Below are 22,692 nucleotides of genomic sequence, written 5' to 3' on the forward strand. Positions count from 1 at the left end.
TGTGTTACCACTAAATGATAACATATTCAAATGAGGATAAAGAGCTTTTGATGGAATGAGGGGGAATAACAGGAGAGAGAGAAAAAAACGAGTGAAGAAGTGGAGGAAGGAAAGCAAAGCCCAGACTGATCTGAATCTGGTAAACTGTCAGAGAGAGGGATTACCCTACCAAATCCCTGGCGAAAATAGAGGCCCGAGTTATTTACTAGCCTTACAACCAGCTGCAAACCATCTGTACTTAATTGTAAGACACAAACTTTATGAAGATCAACTGGGGATTTGGCCGCAAAGCTTCTTACGCCACTGAATTGGTGTCTCTGCTTCGAGGGAGAGTACGGAAGGGTGCTCGACACATGTCACATGTGCTTCGGAGGGCTCGTTTATCTCCGTGTCCTGTTCTACTGAACACCATCAGTTCTTATCTATGATTGTGAGGGTGGAGTGTAGGCGAGTCAGGTCTTTTCTTTACAAAGAATTGATGTGCTTGTTTTAGACAAGAACCTAAAAACGCCAATTCAATGTACACACACGCACTGAGACTGTTTGAAAATATTTAATTGGCTTGAGCCTCGATGCCTTTCAGGATGAAGCCGGTCATCAGGTCCTGATTAGGCAGGTAAGTGGCCTGGTAACCTACTAAATCAGCATTGGGAAGACAATACCTACGCTGGCCATGAGATCCAGAGCTAGTCCAGAACCTGCGTGTGGCATTGTTTAATGTAGGTCGTTCTGCATTATGTTGTTGTTGGCAGCCATCTGAAGACAGATGATAAGAGGTCCTGTCCGAGCCGCTGAATGGCAGGTAGCCAGCTTAATCCTATTTAACAAGATCTGAGTTGAATCGGGGGTGGGGCATGTTGGGGGGGTCACGCAAGTAGCCTGTTGGGGTCAGTGTGTGGCTTTGTGGAAGGTGTGGTCCTAAACGTTGAGCATTTTTTACACAAGGCTCCTTTTATCTGCTCAAGCCCAAGAAATGCCTATCAGGTGCATGTGAATGAGTGAATCACATGCAAAATGACCACGGCAGCACCGAAGAGAGAGGATAGACACGAAGAGAAAAGAAACTCACTCAAGGAAGAATACTGTGGGATCTAAGCTGATGGCTGCTTCGACTCGTTTATTTTCTTCCAGCGCGCTAATTCCTCCCATCTCCATATGTTAAGTGGTGGGGAGGGAAGCGGTAGTGCGTGTGGTACACAAGCACTGGTGCGGTGGAGGGTGGTCAGGGATTAGGCCGTCCCGTCTCGACGCAGGCCTTGTATAATCACACTCGAAGGGTCCTTTTATATCTCTGTCCAGTAAGGGTGTGCGTTCCCAAGGGCGTCGAACCACACTGACTGTGACTCCAGCTGCTCGAAGCACCAGCAGGTTAACCAAAGACGATCTCTAGAAAACGAATAACTGAAAAAGTCTGAAAAATAAATACAAATAATTGCAAAACAATTCATTTTCTGCCCCCAGTGTCAGCACGCAAACACATCTATCGGCAGGAGAGACCTGTCAGCGATCTGCTTGTTATAAATAACCTACAACCCTCTACCCTATCCTTAGCCCTCCACCCTCTTCAACCTCTCTTCGTTAGCATGAATAATCCCCGACGGCCCATCTGCCAGACGCCAAAGCTACAAAACGCAGAGCAAACAAGGCTGGAAGGAGCAGGCCATTATGGGGCCTCTTTGAATAGGTCGAGCGATCGCTCACATAGGTGTGTTTGCTCAGGCTCCGCACAAGCAAACAATATCGCTACTACAGCGCTGCTATTTTCACACACACATAAGATGCTATTTGAGCTCCGGGAGAATGATTGTAGCTGATGAGCAGTGCACCTGTTTCTGGTGGAGAGGATTTACATTCATATGGACCCATATGGAAAAGAAAAGAACTGCTGCTTAAACTTTAAAAGTTAAACACATCTGTTTTTAACTGAGTTTTCTTGTTGCTAACACAAAATGGCTGCTTTGGACTGAAAGAGGCACTAAGACAGAGCGGCGGCGGCGGCGGCAGCTACCTAGACAGAGCAAATCTTTTTATCGCCGATTTTTCCCTAACCACTTGATTGCTGTCCTCCTGCTTCCAAGAGTCCCACAATATCAGCGTCATTAGATGGTCGCAGTCCTCCACCCCGGGCAGCCAAACCAGGATTAGATTGTAGAAATGTAATCCTGGATGTGGGAGGTGGTGGTGGGGGTGTAATCAGGAAGAATGTCTGCACCCAAAGAATCGGACCACAATCTGGGGATGCGTATGTGGCGCGACGCAGAAGACTAGGAATCAGAATTAAATGCACATTTATACACATCATGTAGGACGTGTCAGGACGTCAGCTCACATGTGATGTTGGCGCTCTGTGATCAAACGTGTCTGCTCACAAGCTGGAGTCAGCACAGACGTGTGAGTCTGCGTGTGTTCCTGTTTTTCTCTGTGTCTAAATGGAGGCTGCCCAAGGTCACATGACGTGGTTTCCATTTCGGTTGAGTCGTGCATGTGTGCAGGTAGAGCAGTGCGCACACACGAATAAATAGCAGCAAACTGCACCTGTAAATTCAAACCTGAGCACTGAGGTGACAGCTTAAAAAAAAAAAAATCTAACTGGGAAGTAAAGAAGAGCAAACTGCTACAGCAAGCCTAATAGCTGCTCAGAGAGGGGCGCTTATCTTACCACCACAGTTAATATGAGCTTCTCAATTAGATGAAAGGCTCTCTCTCTCTTTCTCTAATTTTTTGTTCAATTTCTCCAGGCAATTTATTTAGGGTGGGGAAAAAAAGGCCAGAGCCAACCGTCATTGGCTAAGCGCGCGGCGAGTCACAGCAAACTCCAGCCAATCAGGCTGAGCTCACAGCGTCAACTCAGGCCCTCAGCAACAACATGACTATTTACTGTATGCAAGAGAAAAATCTATTTGGGGTTCGTCCCTGCTCATCCAGCAAAGCAGAAAACGCTCAATTCTACAGTCCTTACACCCGAAAAGAAGAAAAGAGTCAATTTTAGTGCTTTTCTTGTTTTTCTGCACACTTGTGCTGGTTACCTGTAAGGTAACACAAACCTCCACAAACCTGAAACTGTAACGTTTTTATCGGTGGCTGCAGAACTGAAACGTTTCCTTCATTTCTGAAGGCAGTCAGAGATATTTTTAGACAGCTCACTCTGTATCCTGCATTATGGATTAACTCAGATTATGCAAAGGAGCCTTCATGCGTTAACTTATCAGTTTTATTTCTTTGTCCTTTGAATTAGTTTAACGCAGACCCTCTTGGTATTGTATCGTTCGCTATAGCAGCAGAGTGGAACTAAAGGATTATGCAAGCGTTTCCAAACAATTCGTTTTTTTCACCTTTGACAAACTAATGTAAAACATCGGTCGGCACGGCAGGTCGACGATTCTCTCTCTGCAGGGCATTTGTTTGAAGACGTAAAGTTCTAATGTATAGATACAAATTAAACAAAATATGGGATAATTGTTTCAAATTACTTCTTTATTTTCCTTTAAAAAAAAAGAAAAAAAAGTCAGCTGTGATTACAATAAGATCACAATAAAATGGCTCAACATTATTTTAGGCCTCATTTTGTTAAAGCCATTATTAAAAAAATACATATCTATATCTATATATATATCTATATATATATTTTTTAATTTATTTATTTATTTATTTATTTTTTTAATTTAAATGGAAATTAAAAAAATAAATTAATTAATTAAAAAAAAAATATATATATATATATTTTATTTTATTTTTATTTTTTTAATTTAAATGGAAATTAATAACTAAAAAGGAAGATTTTTGCTTTTTGCTTTAAAGGTATTTTTTTCACTGGCACAATTTAAAATACTTTATTGTAGGTTTTCTGTCATGATGGTGCATAGTGGTAATGAAATCAGAAAATAGGAAATAAATATATATAGTTTTTTTTCTTTGAGTTTTCTTTTTTAAAGTAAAAGATACATTTAAGCTGTATCTAAATCTTGCAAAATCTATTTCCAAATAACCTACGTGGTTGTTTTCTGCTTCAAACTGTGAAAAGTGCTGCTGCAGCAGGGAATCCACACCTCACAGGGCACTTAAGCAAACATGGGTGTGATGTGGGGAGTGTGCAGGGAAGGCTACAAATCCCAGGATACAGTCTGTATGCGACTTGTGTTGTCTGGGGATCTCTCTTCCCGAGCTGTCCGAAGTGTTCATCTATCAAGGTGATCTCCCGTGGCGGCTCGTCGTGGAAATACCTCTCTACGGGTCACCTTTGTATTGGCGCCGATTCTCAACCAAATGAATTCACTTCATTATTCATAGCTCTGTTTAGCACCGTGAGGCAGCTTTCTTCATTGGCATTTTAGCCAATTGGCTTATATAACAGCTACGGCTGCTACCGTGTTTGTTTCTTACTTCTTTCCACGAAATCTGTGAATAGTAATGAAAACAGTGCAAACGGCACTGTTTAAGACAGCTCTGTGAACAAAGGAAGACTGCTGGGCGTTTGTGCACACCATCACACGTCAGTCGGGGCGATGCGGTGATGTCCGATGACATTTAATTTCTTGCCTGTCCCTTGGTGTGAGAATCATCACGAGGATGTGAAACGGGGGGCCTGCGCATCATGAATCTGCGTGAAAGCCCAAGTCATGATTTTTTTCTTCTCCCTTCTTTCTTTCGTTTACTTCCTTGCCATAAAATGCATCACAGACAGGGACAGAAAGCAGGAGAGGGATGTAGAGAGGGAGGGAGGCTGTGAATAGGCAGAGTGAGTGGCATGCATGGACAGCCCCTCTGTCTCTCAAAGACACTGCAGCAGCTGTATGCATGCGATAAGAGCATCCATTCACAGCCAACTCCCCCTTTTCCTCCTCCTACACACTAAAACACACACAAATGCACTTTTTTCCTCTCTCTCACACACACACACACTAAACAGCCTCTCTGCAGGTTCCTCCACAGAAGCTGCAGTTTGAAGCGGCCTCTGTCACCAGTCAAAGGTCTTCCCTGAAAATCATTTTTGTTTTTCTCTGAATTTTTCTCTGACGTAAAAGCACAGCTGAGTTAAACATGGTTCGCAGGCTGGGGGCGGGGATCACCTTTCTTTTTGTCCTAACTGACAGAGCGCTCGGCACATGTTCCTGGGATCTTGCTGTTTGCTTTGTTGTCGTGCATTGCCTCAGTCTGATCTTTTTGTTGTTAAAGGCCGCCAATTACTGTCCCTAAATGCTCTGCACTATATAAGGTTCTGACAATCTTACGTTGTGCAGGATTGGGGAGGATGTCCATTGCATCTGCACCATTCTGTCACATTCTAGTTCTTCCCATCATCACGGGAAGAGTGGAGGCACAAAATGAACCCAAACTTTTTCAAACAGATTTCAGGTCTGAACCTTAAGTATATCTTGAGATTTAAATAGTTTGACATCTATATACCCACATAATATATCTTTTTTTCCCCATTATGTGACATGGGAATTTATCAGTCTGCCATACCAAACTCTATGATCTATTGATAAGACTCAACTCCAAGTCCACACAATCCAAAGAATGTCTGAGCGCCGATTAATTGGCGACTCCTTCCACCATTAGCTCATGTTGCACTTATAGCTAATCTGTATCCTGGCAGGGAGCCATGCATGACCTGGCTCCCATCCAGGTCCAGGAGCCGTGGAGGCGACGGCCTCGAGCTAGCCCTGCACGGCGCTGAGGAGCCTGGAGAAGATGTGGAAAACTGCAGCGGCACAAAGCAGTCCTCGCTGTTTATCAAAGATTAAGCAGCGTTTAGTATCTCGACCCTCCTCTTCCAGCCAGCCTGTGCTCAGATCTACACATGCACGCACACACAGATATGCCACCACCTCCAGCTCACACCCTAATTGTTCCCTGCCCCGAGAGTTTAATAAAGAACAAATTGCGGTTATTGGTGAGCAAACAGCACAGTACGGAGGTGGGAGTGTGATCATTGCGGTGCCAGTGCAGCGAAGAGAGAGAAAGGGCATCAGCCAATTTAATTAATATCTCTGTCAGTCTCAGGCTGAGACCGGAGCAGCAGGCTGTGTGCGGAGACTTGGAGTAACAGAGCGTTAGCATGCTATTACAGATACACTCATGTTTCCTACCTACATTGTAACTGTGAGTTCAGCTGCCAAACAAGCCTTATTAGGCAGTCCAGTATAAGGGCTATCCTAAAAAGTCATAATAATAATTGTGACTACTTTTTATATTCTGATCCAGAAGGACCTTTTTTGCAAAGCTCATGTAGATATTAATATTTCTACCACATATCCACATATTTACTGTGAGCAGTCGTTCTGTCACACTCAAATAAACTCTAATCATTATTCTTTGCATTTATTTTTCCGTTCATGACACCGTAACGTGATTTCAGACAATCCATCTTTGTCGCTATCTCTGTACATCTTGTTTTGATGCCCAAAAGGTTTGCGTGCTTTTTTTCCTTAAAGCTTACCCTGCTGCCTGCACACTGCCCAGCCTAAGTGTATCTACCCGTCATGTTCCCATAATGCTTTGTGGCAGCTGCAGCCAGATTCATGCACACAGGTATTGATTTTCTTCCCAGCTTTCTTTTTTTTCCTTCGGTGCATCCCTTTATTTATCTCGCTAAGCCCCTGCCACTGGGCGTGAGGAGCGAACCGGCTCGCAGCTTGTGTGAGAGGACGCGGTGAATTCGGCACGAGAGACGCTCGCCACATAACCTGGATTTATTTTCATTTATCTGTTATTTATCTGGCAGCGCTGCGCCACGGCTGAGTATAATCCCGCTCTGTGTGGGTTGCGTGCGTAGGTATGCATGTGTGTATTTGTGCTGTCTGTCCATCCGTCCATGCAAACACTCCGTTCTCCACAGGCCACCTGACCCATTTTTCTGTGTGAATAACAATACTCCAGCCAATCATGGGCAGACAGAAAGACGAATGCTGGAAAAAGACTACATCCAGCCCGTCACACGTCGGACTCCCAACCCTGCCTGTCGACAGAGTGAGGCAGGGAAAGGGAGAGACAGCGTGAGAGAGAGAGAGTGTTATCCTCACTTCCCTCCCTCCTCCCCTCCCTCCACGTCTTTACCGCACAGAGGCTGGTGAAACCATAACCCGACCTACCTGCTCCCTAGCTCAGGGTTGTGCTTTGCCAGTGGCTGCACTTCCTACGTGCCCTGAGAAAAGGGCGAAGCTGCAAGGCAGCTCCAAAGAAAAGCTGTTCATGTTAGCACACTACCTGCAGGCTACAACCCACAGTATATGGCGAAGGATTAACTCCAATCCGACCCGCTACACAAATGTTTACATTGGGGAAGCTGTGAAGCAGGAACGGGGGATTAGTTATATGTTCAAACATAACCTTCAATTAAATTATCATGCATGTGCACTTTAATGAAACATTTGCATGATCTGTTAACCTTTTAACCTGTGCGGCACAACACATCTGCCTCCAAGGACATCTCAGGGTGACTCGGTGTCTCACTAGTTACACAACTACCTTGGAAACGCACAGTTCAGCTCAGATCAACAATGCAACTCTAAACTTTGTAGCTTTGTAAATGCAGGCCTGGTGGAGAGGAAACAGTAGGGACTGTGGCAACGCGTGATAACGTCCAGCAGCCTTTTGATTGCAACTCTTGATATTTACTTCAAAGGCCCATTATACACAGCCAATTAAACTAAATAGCGTGGCTGGCTCCTCTCCCTCCCGGCAATGGCTGCAGGGATCGAGGCTGGCTGCAGAAATAACTCAAACACACATCCCAAATGTCAACAAACATGAAAGAAGCTGTGAAATGCACAAGAAGGCTCAGCATATAGACAGACTCCATGCATGTGTTAGAGCAATCTGTAATCTCCTAAAAGAAACCGACTGTCTCTACACGCTACCAAAACCAGCAGTACGACGCTGCAAAGTGTGAGATATCACTGGTGTAATCTAGGACTATTAGTTCATTTGTAAAATAAATAACTGCGGTGAAGGCTACAGGTCGTCTATATGTGTAGGAGAAAGTGACAGAAATAGTGTAAAGAGGAGCAAGAGAAGAAAAACAGGAACTGCGGGAGAAATAAGAAAAGGCTACGCAGAGCAAAGAGAATCTGCGCGATAGCCGACGGGCCTCGTGTTTAGCTCGTGCACTGAATGAAAACAAGCCCCTGTTTGAGCGCGTGTGTGTTTGTATGTGTATGTGAGTGTCTGCAGTGTAGCGCTGGGGGGGGGTCGGCCCCCTCGCAGCCTTACTGGTGCTGAATGCAGAGCAGGCAGCGCCAGGCCAAGGCGAATGACTACAAGGCCTCCTCAGTGACTGCAGCACAAGCTGCACCTGGGGAACAGCCCTGCACAGCAACACAGCTGCAGCCAGAAATGCTACAGACGCCCTAAAGTAACCCTGCAGGAAGCACATTTGTGTATAGCAGGTATGGACCATAACAGATATACCGAGCAGTGCTGAAGTTTGTAGCTGTGGTGATACATGAATGAATGCTCTTACTTTTCTTATGCCAGCTTGTCCATGACTGTTATATCTTTGGAATCCATTTAAAAAAACATATATTTCTTTTATTTCTTTGTATAAGTGTGTGAATGTATGCAGTATGTAAGCATACACTTATAGTCAGTGGGTCCATTTCACCCTGCCCTTATCTGTGCGTGTATCGTTAAGGAGGCCAGCTCCTACAATGACCTCGCACGGGCAGCGTGAATCTCTCAGTCACCCAGTCTTGTTACTTTCCACTAAAAAAAACACATAAATCAAGCCCGTCATCTGCCATTTAACTACAACTTTTAGTACACACTCTAATCTTTTCCCCTTTAGATTACTACAACTCACTTTTTCACGTGCACTACTTAGTTCTCGCTGGCTTCCCTTCAATTGGTCCAGAATGCAGCAGCCAGGCTGCCGAGATGTTATTCCAGCAGTTGGTCTCAGCAATAATCTGATCAGGGCCTTTCAGCTCTTCTACACTTTTATTTTAAATCCTGAGGCAGCCATGCTTTTGACATGTGAGTACCTAAACTTTGAAACAACATCTGGATTATTTTAAACATCTGATGAAAACACATTTTTAGAGGTTTTCATAACCTTTTAGCAACAGTTCACATTAATGCTTGCATATATACTTTATGTATGTATAAACATAGATGTACAAATGTACAACTATGTGCTCGTATGTGTCTATGCGTGTTGGGATAGACACACTTAACTTTAATGAGTGGATATATTATTAATCTTTTGGCTCCTCCTTGTAGAGGTCACCACAGCATCTGTCTCCATTTCACCGTATACTTGGCATCATCCTCACACAACTCTCTGTAACTCCTCCCTCTTTTCCTCCTGCCTGGCAGCTCCATATTCAACATCCTCTGTCCCTCCTCTACACGTGTTCGAACCTTCTCAACCTTTCCTCTGACTTTGTCTCCAAACCTTCTGTCTTACTTCTAGTGACTTTCATTGTTCTTCTCTCCAGTTCATACCTCCACCTGTCCAGGCTTCCTTCCACTTGCTCGCTACTGTCACTCGCAAACATGATAATTCCATGGAGACTCCTGCCTGACCTCATCTGTCAGCCTGTCCATCACCACTGCAAATAAGAAGGGAGTCAGAGCTCCCTGATGTAGTCCCACCCCCATCTTGAACTGATATCTCATTCCTACTGCACAACTCACCACTCCCTTGATGTTGTCATACATGTCCTACACTAGCCTTCCTATTATGGGATTTCTTAAAGACACAAGGAGCCCCTTCTGATCTATACTTCTCCATCATGGCAAACATCACATCTGTAGCGCTCTTTCTCAGCTGCTACTCAGTGACTGTCACCTCTCTGTTTAACCAAGGTCCAACAGGTCTACCATGGCTTCATGGTATGACTCATCAATGTTAACCCTTTGCAGTTACTACAGATCTGGACATAGTTCTGAAATATTGGCACTGAATCACTTCTCCATTCCTCAGGCATCCTGTCATTCTCCATGATTGTGTGAAGCAATCCTGTCAACAAGTCTACCTCTCTCTGTCTTAGAATTATCCATACTTCCACAGGAATGTCATCCGGACCTTTCCACTCTTCATCTCTCTTACAATTTCATAGTCCACACCACAGCTATTTCTGTCCTTTTAGCGAAATCCACTACCACATTCCACATTCCTCTCTTTAACATCTTACCTAGCCAACACCTCCTTGCTACCTCTGTCCCCTTCACCTACCTGCCCATTGAACTTTGCCCCAGTCACCTTCTTCGCCTCCACAACACTCTTCAAATGTTCTTCAAAATAGCCACTAGTTCATTTTACTTTCTATCTACAATATAATAGAAATTTCACCTCCAATGCCCTTGGTCTTGTTTCGTCTCCTGAACACAAAATATACTTTATCTACCTTCCTTCTCTCCATCATATCAGCTAGGTCTCGTGACTAGTCTACACTTTTGCCCACTTCTCTCTCACTGCCTCCTAGCACACCTTCCCCTTCCTTTATCTTTGGCGAAGAGTAGCACAGTGCAACCAGCACCCTGTTGGTAGCAGCATTGGAGGCGGCCATTGTTAACTAGGACCTCAGCTGATCCAGTATGGAAACTCCACTTTTGAGCCACGTGTTTGATTTGGCAATCCCCCATTTATAGTTTAGTGGTAGTATTAGTAGTAGTAGTATTTATAGTTATAATCTTCATAGCAGAAATTCAGCTGCTGCCATAGCAACAGGAGGTGACCATGACGGGAAATCAGTCTGAGCTTAAACTCTATTACTACAATGTAACACAATATGTCATTTAATAATAATAAAGTTGGTTATCTCTCTAGTTCAATCAGTGTTTCAGCTTCCAAGCTGATGTAAAATATGCACAACACATATTTTACAGCCTGTTTTTCCTTCCTGTTTGTGACGGACCTTTTAAATCCTCTACTTTGGGCAGTGACGTTTGAGGACTGTTTGAATCCTGACAGCGATTAGCTCTGTTGGATACACCTGGTTAACATGTGATGATATTTCATGTCCATGAAGCAAAATATGTTACAATGGGAGCAAACATACTAGCTATATCTACACTATGTTAAAATAAGTGAAGATTTTTTTCCCCATCAGTTAGGTAGGTTCATGACTTAGTGACCAAACACAGTGTTTTTCAAGAGTCTTAATATTCAATATTCGATACTCTATCATGTCATAGAAAAACAGTAAAACCAGTTCTCCCTCCTCTCTCCTCTTTAAACAGTAAATATTCTTAAAATGACAACAGCAATGCAATAATAATAATAATAATAATAATAATAATAATAATAATAATAAAAAGATAGAGGAGAAGAAGAAGAAGAATCTTCTGAAAATAAAATTAAAAGGTGCTTCATAAGATGAGAAGGAAAACCAGCAGCAATAAAACATTTAAGAAAAGGTAAAACAATGCTAGCAAGGAAAGACAAAATTGAAAATCTAAACTCAGGTAAATTACAAACAAATTTAAAGTAAATAAAAATAATAATCAGGAAGAAATTATAAAACTTTATAAAAGCCAACATAAAATTAACTTAAAGTGGAAGAACAGAAAAAGCCTGTTTATAAAATTCTGTCTTTATGAGAGATTTAAAAAAGGAGCCTGCCAAGGAGGAGCTCGTCTCCTTACAGAGGCCGTTCCAAAGAATGGGTTCTGATCAGAACCTCAGCCGAGGACCTGCTAGGTGACCAGTGGGCATGGACTATGTCAGAAGACCCGAGATATCTTCCTGAGAACTGAGGAAAAAGCATCTTTCAGTTTAACCTTTTTTGTGATTTCCTGGAAATAGGCCACCCACACACATGGGATATCATTGGAAAGGCCAGCATGTCCTCTATTGAGCACACCAGGACTTAGCAGGTAACTCAAATAAGTCAAAAGATATAGACCAAAACAAATGTCCATTACAGAGGACAAAAATGAATAGGCTGGGCCTCAGGCGGATATACCACGGTGCAAGCTTTAAAGTAAAGGCTTTAAAGTCATCAGTAAAATCTCTTTAGATTTCTTTTAGACAAAACTGAGCTGCTCAATAGTCATGTTATCCACATGTGTGGAACACCTAAGCTGTGTTTTCCTGCTGTAATCACTCGTCCTTTCAATTTTGGCCACGAATCAACTCTTAACTATCTGTCGTTCCACCTCACTGCAAAGCATTATCTTTGTTCTTCCAGTAAAACAAAGCTGTACAAGACCAAAAATACCGGAGCATAAAAAGCATGTTTTCTGAAGCAGCAGCCCACTATATAAGCACTATATCAGTCAACGACAGTGCATTGTTGCTTTTACTGGATGTCCTGGCTGAATGCGTTATAATTTTCCATTCTTTTCTAATGGACACCAGGGTTTTTAAAGTGGTGCTTTGTTAGTGTACCCTGCAACAACTCGACAAGGCTCGGTCCAGTGAGACTCGCAGAAGGCCTGTCTGCACACCACGCTACACCTTCCACACTGAGAGAGCCGCAGTCAATTATTCATAGCGGAGACAGAAAAGCTACATTTCACAAAGTTTTTTTGTTTCAAGTGTCAATATTATTTTTAGTCATGAAATATTTAAACGCTGAAGGTTGGTCATCGGGATGTAGGGGGTCAAGCCATCTTGAGTTGAGTTGTCAGTTAGTGTGAATATAGACTTAGGCACGCACACGCACAAAGCACAGTTAAAATGTGTGCAGCAGAGGATGAGGGGAATGGACGGTGCGTCAGTAGGATGTGTGCACTGAGACGTGAATAAAGACCATTTGCTCATGGATTCATAGGCTTCCGTCATCCATTATTTAGCATTGAGAAGAGCAGTGGATTGGTGGCTGGATGATTTTTTCTGACAGCGTTTACATGGCTGACGGCTACAGATGGGCCGATTTTTACAGCTCAAGATAAACACTTTGTGTTTTCAGCGCAAAGACTTTTCTCTGTAAAGAGAACCAGTGGAAAAGGTCCTCGAGGATCCGGGGTGTGAAAAAAACGTGGTTCCCTTCACACAATGCGACAGTGTGGCGATAAGTTTAAAAGGTCCAGATGCGATGCATTTCAATGACAAAGACTGCAGTACAGGAATATATGCCTGTGCCTGCGGCAAATCCATTTATGGACAATTAAGAGATTGCTATAGATTTCAACATGAACGATTTTGCCTCAAATGTGAAACATCAACAAAAAAGCAGCTACTAGCCGGCGTTTGCCCTGCATCCAAAAGCAAAATAGCATTAGCTCCTGCCTATTGAGTTTGCTAAATGCCCCACATAAAGTGAATTTGCCCCCCAGGGCTGGGAAACAATCACGGAGGCGAGTGTTCCATTTAAGTGATTTGAATGATCGGGGCACTGCAGTGCTTCCTATCAGCCAGAGAAATGGGTCAATACACTGAGACTAAGTGACATGGCTGGCAGTCTGCGCTCTTGTGGAAGACCGGGCAGAGGAAGAAGAGCGGGACCTAACTGTCATTGGGTCAGACAGATGTGGAAACACAGACGTGCACATACACTGAATGACTCCGGCTAGCTAGGATAAGCTAGGCCTGAGATGGCGCACAAGCCTCTCTTCTTCTTTTGACAAACAACACTTGTAATCGGCATTTGGCCAGGACAAATAGTCCTTTCTGCTACAGTGTATTCATTATCAATAAAACTGTGAAGCTTTATCTCACTGCATGTACCTGCACCTGTAGAAATGCTCCCAAATAAAATCTACCACTGTGTGTTTCCTAGTATATCAAGAAAGCATATTACATCACTCTGTCAGTACCAAAAATAGCCACCACACCACTTTTTCACTCCAGTTTACTAATATGCAAATCTCTCCTAATTTCTCAAAGCAAGATGAGAAAGTAACTGTACAAGAACAGTGCAGCAAAAAGGCAAACAAGGTCCACATCAGTCACCAAACACTGCCGCCAACTTTTGATGCAGGAGTCACCGTAGTGAAGAAAAATGCCAGGACTTACCTTCAGAGGTGATTGACACAGTGTCTTTCTCCCAGGACACAACAGTGATGTAGGCCTCCACTGAGGCAGGTATAATACACTTGAAGACCGCCACATTGCCTCTCATGGCTTTCTGGTCCTCCACCCGGACAGTGTAGGGCTCTCGTAGGACTAGGAGGGGAGGACAGGCAGGTGTTTAATATAAAATGGGGCCAAATTAACACGGGCCTTCTGCTTGAGTTTTTTACAATGATTGCTATGAAATTTTAGCTTCATATATCAAATATTTTTGATATACACACAAATATATGTGTGTAGATATATATATATTAGGGGTGCAACGCTACTCGTTTCGATATTGAACCGTTCGATACAGCGCTTTCGGTTCGGTACGCATATGTATCGAACAATACAAAATTTTTAATTTATTTTATCAACTTTTCTTCTGACGATGCTGTCTGTGTTGAGCGCTCAGTGGATCTGCGCTCGACAGTGCAGCCTAGGCGGAGTAGTCGAACGCAGATTCACTGAGCACAGGGCAAGCTAGCAAGACAGAAGCTAAGCTCGTTGCAACATGGCAAATTGAACCTCCCCCACCCTCATTCAGATCTGGCGTTTGGAACTATTTTGGTCTTCATGTGACGTATGACCCTGAAGGTAAGCGCGTCATGGACTAAAGTAAAACAGTATGTTGGATGTGCCACGCAATGCTCAATTACATTGGTGGGAACTAGTGTGTTAGCGCAGTTAGCTCGTTAACGTGTTGGCCGTCCAGCCCGCGGTAGCTCGTTAACGGAGATTTGCCGTGTTGTGGCATCAATGTCATTTCAACGAGATTAACGCTGACAGCACTAGTGGGAACACGACGAATATGACTGCACATTTACACCGACATCATCCTAGTGCAAAGAGAAGTGGAAGCAGACAAAAACAACAAGCACGCATGCTACAAACTTTACCCGAGTCATTTAGACAGCCGTTAGCACATGATTCTCCTTATGGGGACCTGATATGTTTAATATGCTGCTGAGAATATAGCCCAGAAGAAGCGTATAGTATAGCTTTTATTTTGGAAAGAGACATTTCTCTGTAATAAACTCTCTTTTCCAAAGATGAGGGATTTCTCCATCAGATAGATTTATTATTTTGTTGTTTCAGCAACATTAAATTTAAAAACTGTACTTTTGAGTTAAAATATATATTTATAATTTTAATAAATGACAAATTAAAAAGGCATAAACATTTTTTGTATCAAAAAAATATCGAACCGTGACACCAAAGTATCGAACCGAACCGTGAATTTTGTGTATCGTTGCACCCCTAATATATATATATATACATATATCTATATTTATATATGTATATATATAGACTAGCTTTCAGGCCTTTTATGGCACATTGAAATCTGAAGCAATGTTTGAGCAAAAATATCACCAAAACTATTAAATATAAAATCCTGATATTTTAACTGGTCTTTTTTACCATTAAAATGAATCAGGATCTGTATTTGGTGACAGATACTTCAACCTGCATTGAGTTTTTCCTTTCCAGTCACCTTTCTCACTCACTATCTATTAATAGACCTCTCTGTATTGAATCATATCTGTTATTAATCTCTGTCTCTCTTCCACAGCATGTCTTTATCCTGTCTTCCTTCTCTCACCACAACCAATCACAGCAGATGGCCCCGCCCCTCCCTGAGCCTGGTTCTGCCGGAGGTTTCTTCCTGTTAAAAGGGAGTTTTTCCTTCCCACTGTCGCCAAAGTGCTTGCTCATAGGGGGTCATATGATTGTTGGGCTTTTCTCTGTATCTATGAAGCGCCTTGAGGCGACATTTGTTGTGATTTGGCGCTATATAAATAAAATTGAATTGAATTGAATTGAACCTCAAATATACTTCATCCTGTAAAGTCTAATATTTGAAAACACACTAATAAAAAACATTTTTTGAAAGATATATAGCTGTATTTCACAATAATGCAAAATAAAGCATGTAGAACGCCTTTCAACAAGAAATTCTTATTCACAATACTGAGGAAAATGCTTTTTTCATTCACATGTTCGAAAGCATTGATTTCTACTTATAACTGAGTATCATCTGGAAACTGGAATCTGAATTTTGTCCTTTTGGGATTTTACTTTATATAAAAGTTGAATGAAAATATAATTTTCTTCATTTTTTGTGACTAAGAATTTTAAGATTCTGTTTTATTTTTGCATTATTGTGAGATATAATTATATACTATTCAGACATTGTCACTAGTCTTTTTCTATGTGAAGTTTTTTGTTTTCTCAAATATGGGAATATGAAGCAGTGATGGACAGTTTTTCATATTTTAAATATCCAGTTATTAGACTTTTGTTAAAATAAGCCCCAAATTATAGTTAGAAAAATAGAAATTCAGGCTTTTATCTTTAATAGTTTTTGATATACTCATGTTTAAATATTAGATTCCACTGTATGGAAAATGACCTGAAAGTGGGTTAACAGACCAGTTTTCAAAAAAAAATTATCTTGAAAAGTATTTGATATGTCAACTTAAAATGGCACAGCACTTATCATATATGTTTCAACTTTTGACCAATCTGTATCCAAATCGGAGCATAAATTGTTCTAAAAGTTTGCTGATTTGCGATGTGACAACCCAATGGAAAACAAAACAGAGTGACGAGCAGAGAAACTGACCAGCCTTAATGTGAACATCTTGGCTCCTGATTCTCCCTGAGGGGTTCTCCGCTGTGCAATAGTAGGTATTGTCGTGGATGAGTTTGCTGAAGCTGGAAGGGGGGATCTGGAAGATCTGAAGGGTGCCATTGGGGTGCACATGACGGATCCCTGGCACATCATAGATCTCCTCGCCGGTGGCCAGGTACCAGCGCAGTGAGACAGGAGGCACACCTGCGGCGGGACAGGGCACCGATGTCCCTGTGGTGCTGGCAAACACTACCTCTTGCACAGATGCATTGACAAAATATAAGCTGGAACGTAGATCTTCACCGAAAACTGCAGAGAGAAATGAGATCAGAAAACCACGTCAGACACGGCATGGCGAATCCTTTAATAACTACCAAGAAAGGACCCGTTCAAAGATCTGTGAGAGAACAACCATATTTACATATTAGTGCTCTACTGCATTTGATTTTTTTCTTTAATTTAGGCCAAGTGTATTTTTCACAGGCTGGCTGCTGTGTTTGTCCTCGCTGCAGTGATAAGAGGTGGCAGGAGTGTGTTTCTTGTTGTCTATGAAGAGACACTGCAGCAAGGCCCCAGAGAGTAGTAGTAGATGTGAAACTACAGAGCTGCAGAGAAAGCCAGACCTGCCTACAGACAAAGTGCGTCTATCCATACCAGAGTCAGTTCAGTAACTTTCATTATCGTTAAGAAAATACTTTTTTTAAATCGCTCACCAAGAAATAGAAACAAAATTCTTCTAAAAGGTGCGGTCAGAAGAAAGGCCCGCGGCCCACAATGTATTCACCAAAGGGTCTGATTGTGTTATCACCAGGATGGATTGTCCTCTAAGTAGGGGTGGGCGATATAAACGATATACGATAGAAACGATATAAATTTGGCCAACGATAGAGATTTTGACTATATCGCTCTATCGCGATAGCGCATGTTGATGATGTCATCAAGCTGCGCCTGTTTTGGTCGAAAGCATCGCAGCGGCTAAAATCATTATCATCTGCAAATTATGCCGACAGTCATAGCAAAGAGATGAAGCACTTTTGAAATAAGGGGAAAGCCAAAAACTGCGCTTTATCGAGTGGAAAAAAAGTTGGCGTTCATCCTCCAGCTTCACTGTGCTAATGCTATGCTAACATAGCTGTGTCGCTAGCAATCACGTAGCACAACATTATATATCAGGTAGTCCAACTTCAGTAACCCTGAAAACGCCACTGCTGTTTAGTTTTCTGTCTTCATTTATGTCAGAAGTGGTAGCAGAGCCGTACGTTTTAATTAGTTTCAAAAATCTCTCTGTCAGAACATGGTATGAAATGTTTAGGTGGAAACTAGCGAGCTAACTTCCTGTTAACTTCTAACTCCGTTAAATTTAATAAATTCTGTTTTCATGGATGTAAAACTTAATTGTTACACCCGATAAAGCAGCAACGCTGATGATTTAATTAAAGATGAAAGAATTTAGACCGTTTTAACTCTTAGTGTTCGTTTGACTTTGGGACCTGAAGCGGACGGAGTTTTGGACCCAGATTACTCCGCAAAGCTCCTCACTACGGCAGCCGTAATGCTCTGACAATCCATCAAGCAGTGCGGCTTACCAAAGTTGTACTAAAACATTTTTTAACAGATTTCTGCAGCCAAAATCGGTTCGAGGTCAGTAAGCACAACCAGAATTCATACATAAGGCACACTCTCGATTTTTGAGAAAATTAAAGGATTTTAAGTGTGCCTTATAGTGTGGAAAATACGTTATACAGAAGAAAAGAATATATCGCGATATATATTGTTACCGCACGTGCTTCAAATTATATTGCGATATGAATTTTAGGCCATATCACCCAGCCCTACCTCTAAGTCACAAAAATGGAACACATCAAGACAATGACTATGCTCAATTTTACCACCTTCTGATATTATGCATTGTCTGCAATACCACACCAAAGTGAGGTGGTTGAGCTAAGGACCTCTATGCAACCATCTATCCTCTGCCGCTTATCCTTTTCAGGGTCGCGGGGGGGCTGGAACCTATCCCAGCTGTCTTGGGGTCGCCACACACAGACACATTCACACCTGTGGGCACTTAGTTTTAGAGTTTCCAATTAATCTAGCCCCACTAACTGCATGTCTTTGGACTGGGGGAGGTACCCTGAGAGAACCCACGAAACACGAGGAGAACAAACTCCAAGCTAAGGACCTATGCTACTGAATTTCTTTGAGCTCTGACGAATTTGTTTCTTTGTAATGACAGTGAATGTATGTTTTTAAATTAAAAAAAAACTCAGCACTTTCAGCTTAACTAATTATTAATTGGAAACTCTAAATGGGAACTTGTATTTTAACCCTCACAGGGAAATATCCATACGTTTTCTCTTGACAAACACATTTGTGCCTACATTTTACAATAGATCTAAAAGCCATTACAGCAATATTTAATTTTGCATTTAAAAAGTAAATTATTCATCATTACAACAACGATATATCATATTACTGCTGTGGCATCAAGCACTCACTGAGAATACGTTTCGGTGACTACCATAAAATACATGCACCAGCTGGTAAGCTGTGAATTTGTCATGTGTGCAACAGAAGATGTTTTCTAGTCATCTTAACTAATGAAGCAAGTCAATGTAATGTGATGCACTTCCCCAGCAGTAAGTTACCGCTGTGGATAAAAACTGACAATGCAGCTCTGTGCTGTAATGGACAACCCACACTGTCGGCATGCAGCCAGGATATGTTTATTGGCTGGAACCCAAGTAAGACAGCAGAACTCGTTTAGTGCATCCAGTGCAAAATAAAGTCATGATGTGTGTTTGTAACATGTTTCTATAAATCTACAAACACTCCATATGTATCACAGTTGTCGCTTACTGTAGTTCCTTTTATACGATTTTCTCTCCCCGAGGAAATTGTATGACCTTCAGCGGTAATATTTATTTAAGAGATTCATCACCAATAGATGAGATTCAACAACAGTGTTGTGTCTTACAGGAAATGATGCCAAGGCAAAGGAGAAGATGCATCATAATTATATAGATCGCCATTAGAAACATAGCTAAAAGACATTAAAATGAGTATGTTGTGCTGCTCATCATAATCACATGATTGTTTTTATATGTGTTTTATTTCTACAGGTTTTGATCAGTCCTAATTGAGCTGAGTTAGCAGCATTCATTCACAAACACAAAGGTAAACATCAGTTTGCTTTATGTTTCAATTCAAATTTAGAGATGCTCATGAAACTTGTTTGTCTATCAGACAGGTGAATATCCCACCAAGCACCGAGCGTCCATTGACACTGTTTTTCAGGTTAAAGCTCTTGGTTTAAAAATATGTTACATTACGTCTAAATTCAGATGGAAGAGACATCCGGGCTTAGTTTGCTTCAAAAATAATACTTTACTCATTTACTCTAGTTTACTCTTTCACTTTTTCAACTAAAACTTAAAGAAGGTTTTAAGCAAACGTGAACGCTGCTGTCTTTAATGTCTTTTAAACATAGCTGAAACACATATTTATTGGGTGCTGCCTCTGTAATGTGCAATGCATTGAAAAAGACTCTACTAGATCTATTGTGACAGTGTCACCAGGGACCATGCAGGGTACCACCTATGAAGTTAATGACAAAAGTTTCTTCATTAATATGATATAAGGGTCATGGCCCATGCACATTTAAAATGACTGGTTGTCACTCAGTGCCTTTAAGCTGACTCTTCAGCTCACCTTAATTTTCACAAAAGTGTGACTGAGGATCTTTTATTGAAATATGCAATATTGTAAGAGGTTCTTTCACTCAGCGTCACTGAAGGTCACTGATATTCTGTGGTCTCTGGTTGCTATGCTGCTTGCAGCCACTTCCTGTATGCATGCACCGTTACATGTAATGGAATTCATATTTTTACCAGAATGTACAAGGATGATAACGGCAAAGCCTGTAGATGTGATGAAGCTTGCTGAAATGCTGCCCACATGCTTCTTTGTGCTATAGAAACAAGTATTGCCTACAATGTGTTACTGTAATCAGCTCTGCTATCTGCATCTCCAAACGAAATAAAAAAATTGCACATATACAAACTTGGAAATGATAATTCCTCGCTGCACACAGAGCGAGTGAACAGAGAGTGATCAGCAGTCCTGCAGGGCTGTCGCATGAGCAGCTTCTGTCAGTCACCCTTTGTAAATATTGCATCTCTACTGTATGTCTGCTCTCTGCTAATGCGGTCTACCTCCTCCTGTCCCCAGCATGCTTGTGCGACGGCTGCCAATCCCCCCTCCCCAGAGACCAAACATTTTAGCGCTTCATAAATTCCTAATGAGCGTTCTCAAGTCACCGGCTACTTCCACCCACTGGTCGTTCAACCTGTTACAACAAACAAACAGTGTGGCGTACACATGTTTCTGCACATTTCTAGCTGCACTCACTTCACACATACAGTACTCAGAGGGCCGGGCCTGGAGGTGTCGAAAAGAGAATGGCTGCAGTTGTCGACAGCTACAAGACTGTAGTTCCTTTTTCCATGAGGTGGCAAGAGAGGGTAGAGTCACCATGATACACAGTTCAGCTGTGGGAGACTTTATTGATTGCCAGCTTGGCTATGTTTAGACTTAAATGTTACCTGCCTTAACTGGCAGAAATGCCCATGCAGGTCCACAGTGACTAGTTATAGGTGAACTTTGGGGCTGTGTGGGTGGAGCAAACACAAAGTTATCCCACGTGGGCCCCAACTGGGCGTGTGAACACAGGGCTTACAGTAGTTTTGAATGTTGGGTTTTATACAGTCAGACCCACTATGGACCAACCCACATGTGTGGCCCCACGTGGGACCAAATCAACTATGTGGTGATTCCTTGTGAATAACCATTGAGTATTTCTTCTTCAGACACCTTTCTCACTCACTATGTGTTAACAGACCTCTCTACATTGTATCATACTTGTTATTAATCTCTGTCTCTCTTCCACAGCATGTCTTTATCCCGTCTTGCTTCTCCCACTCCAACCAATCACAGCAGATGGCCCCGCCCCTCCCTGAGCCTGGTTCTGCTGGAGGTTTCTTCCTGTTAAAAGGGAGTTTTTCCTTCCCACTGTCGCCAAAGTGCTGCTCATAGGGGGTCATACGATTGTTGGGTTTTTCTCTGTATGTATTATTGTAGGGTCTACATTACAATATAAAGCCTCTTGAGGCGACTGTTGTTGTGATTTGGCGCTGTGTAAATAAAATAAAATTGAATTGAATTGAATAAGGAGTTTATTTATTTTGAGCAACATTCTGGTCCACACTTTATACCATTTGGTGGCTTTATTGTATAATTGGGCAGATATGAGCTCCTCTCTCCACTTGGTGTAGGCAGCCCACTCTATAGGCTACTCCACTAAAGCCCATCTGGGGCCCAGATGTGCCCTTATTTTCATGTTGGTCCTGGGGCCCACAATGGGCTGCCCACTGTGTGGGTCTGTCCACAGTGCCACCTCATGTTTTCTGTGCAGATACCAAAGGTTTGGACAGACAGCATTCAGCTTTAATACCTGATAGCATCACAAAAGCCTCCTCAAACTTCTCACTAAGCATTTATACAAATAATCTAGCGACAGTACAATTATTGTGAGGGTGTTCCTTTGATTTTTTTTTTTTTTTTTTGTAAACTGCCTTAACACTACTGCCCTTATATTCCAGGGCAACTCTCAAGTGTTTCGTTTGCCGTGCCATCTTGTTGACTTCATTTTGATTTCTGTTGTATTTTGAAGGTCCCTTGTGTTTTTTTCTCCTTTGCTTTTCCCCTACCCTTGTCCGTGTCATAGAGTGACATATTATTAACCCTTTAAACTTGTCTGTCAACAATTAAATGGCTCATTTATGAAACATAAACCTTTTACCATTATTATCATTTTTATTTCCTCAAAACAGTTGTTCTCAGAGCTTGACTATGCTGTCATAAACACAGTACATAAGCTGCAAGCAGGCCAAAATCATTAGACAGAGGCATAATAAATAATTTAGAATGGCCCTCTCTAACTATAATGATACACAGACAACTTCTCAGGGGTTAATTTACAGCCATGTAATCACACAGAGTAACAGCTTGTCAGTGGTTTTCTCAAGCAGGAAAGTCTGCCATCAAGATGGTCATA

General features: G+C 42.0%; 1 protein-coding gene across 2 annotated transcripts in view; it reads right to left on the reverse strand.

The window, feature by feature from the left end:
• dscama (Down syndrome cell adhesion molecule a) overlaps window positions 1-22,692 on the reverse strand; it is a 123,159-nt gene that overhangs the window by 78,558 nt on the left and 21,909 nt on the right. For both annotated transcript variants that reach the window (XM_087847065.1, XM_087847064.1), the window contains exons 2-3: window positions 16,569-16,886; window positions 13,904-14,053 (exon numbers count right to left, since the gene is read on the reverse strand). In XM_087847065.1, coding sequence (XP_087703191.1) covers window positions 13,904-14,053; window positions 16,569-16,886 — 468 coding nt within the window. The remainder of the gene's footprint in view (window positions 1-13,903; window positions 14,054-16,568; window positions 16,887-22,692) is intronic.

This window comes from Neolamprologus brichardi, chromosome 10 (genome assembly GCF_056152115.1).
Source record: "Neolamprologus brichardi isolate AB-2024 chromosome 10, ASM5615211v1, whole genome shotgun sequence".
In the NCBI taxonomy this organism is placed as follows: domain Eukaryota; kingdom Metazoa; phylum Chordata; class Actinopteri; order Cichliformes; family Cichlidae; genus Neolamprologus; species Neolamprologus brichardi.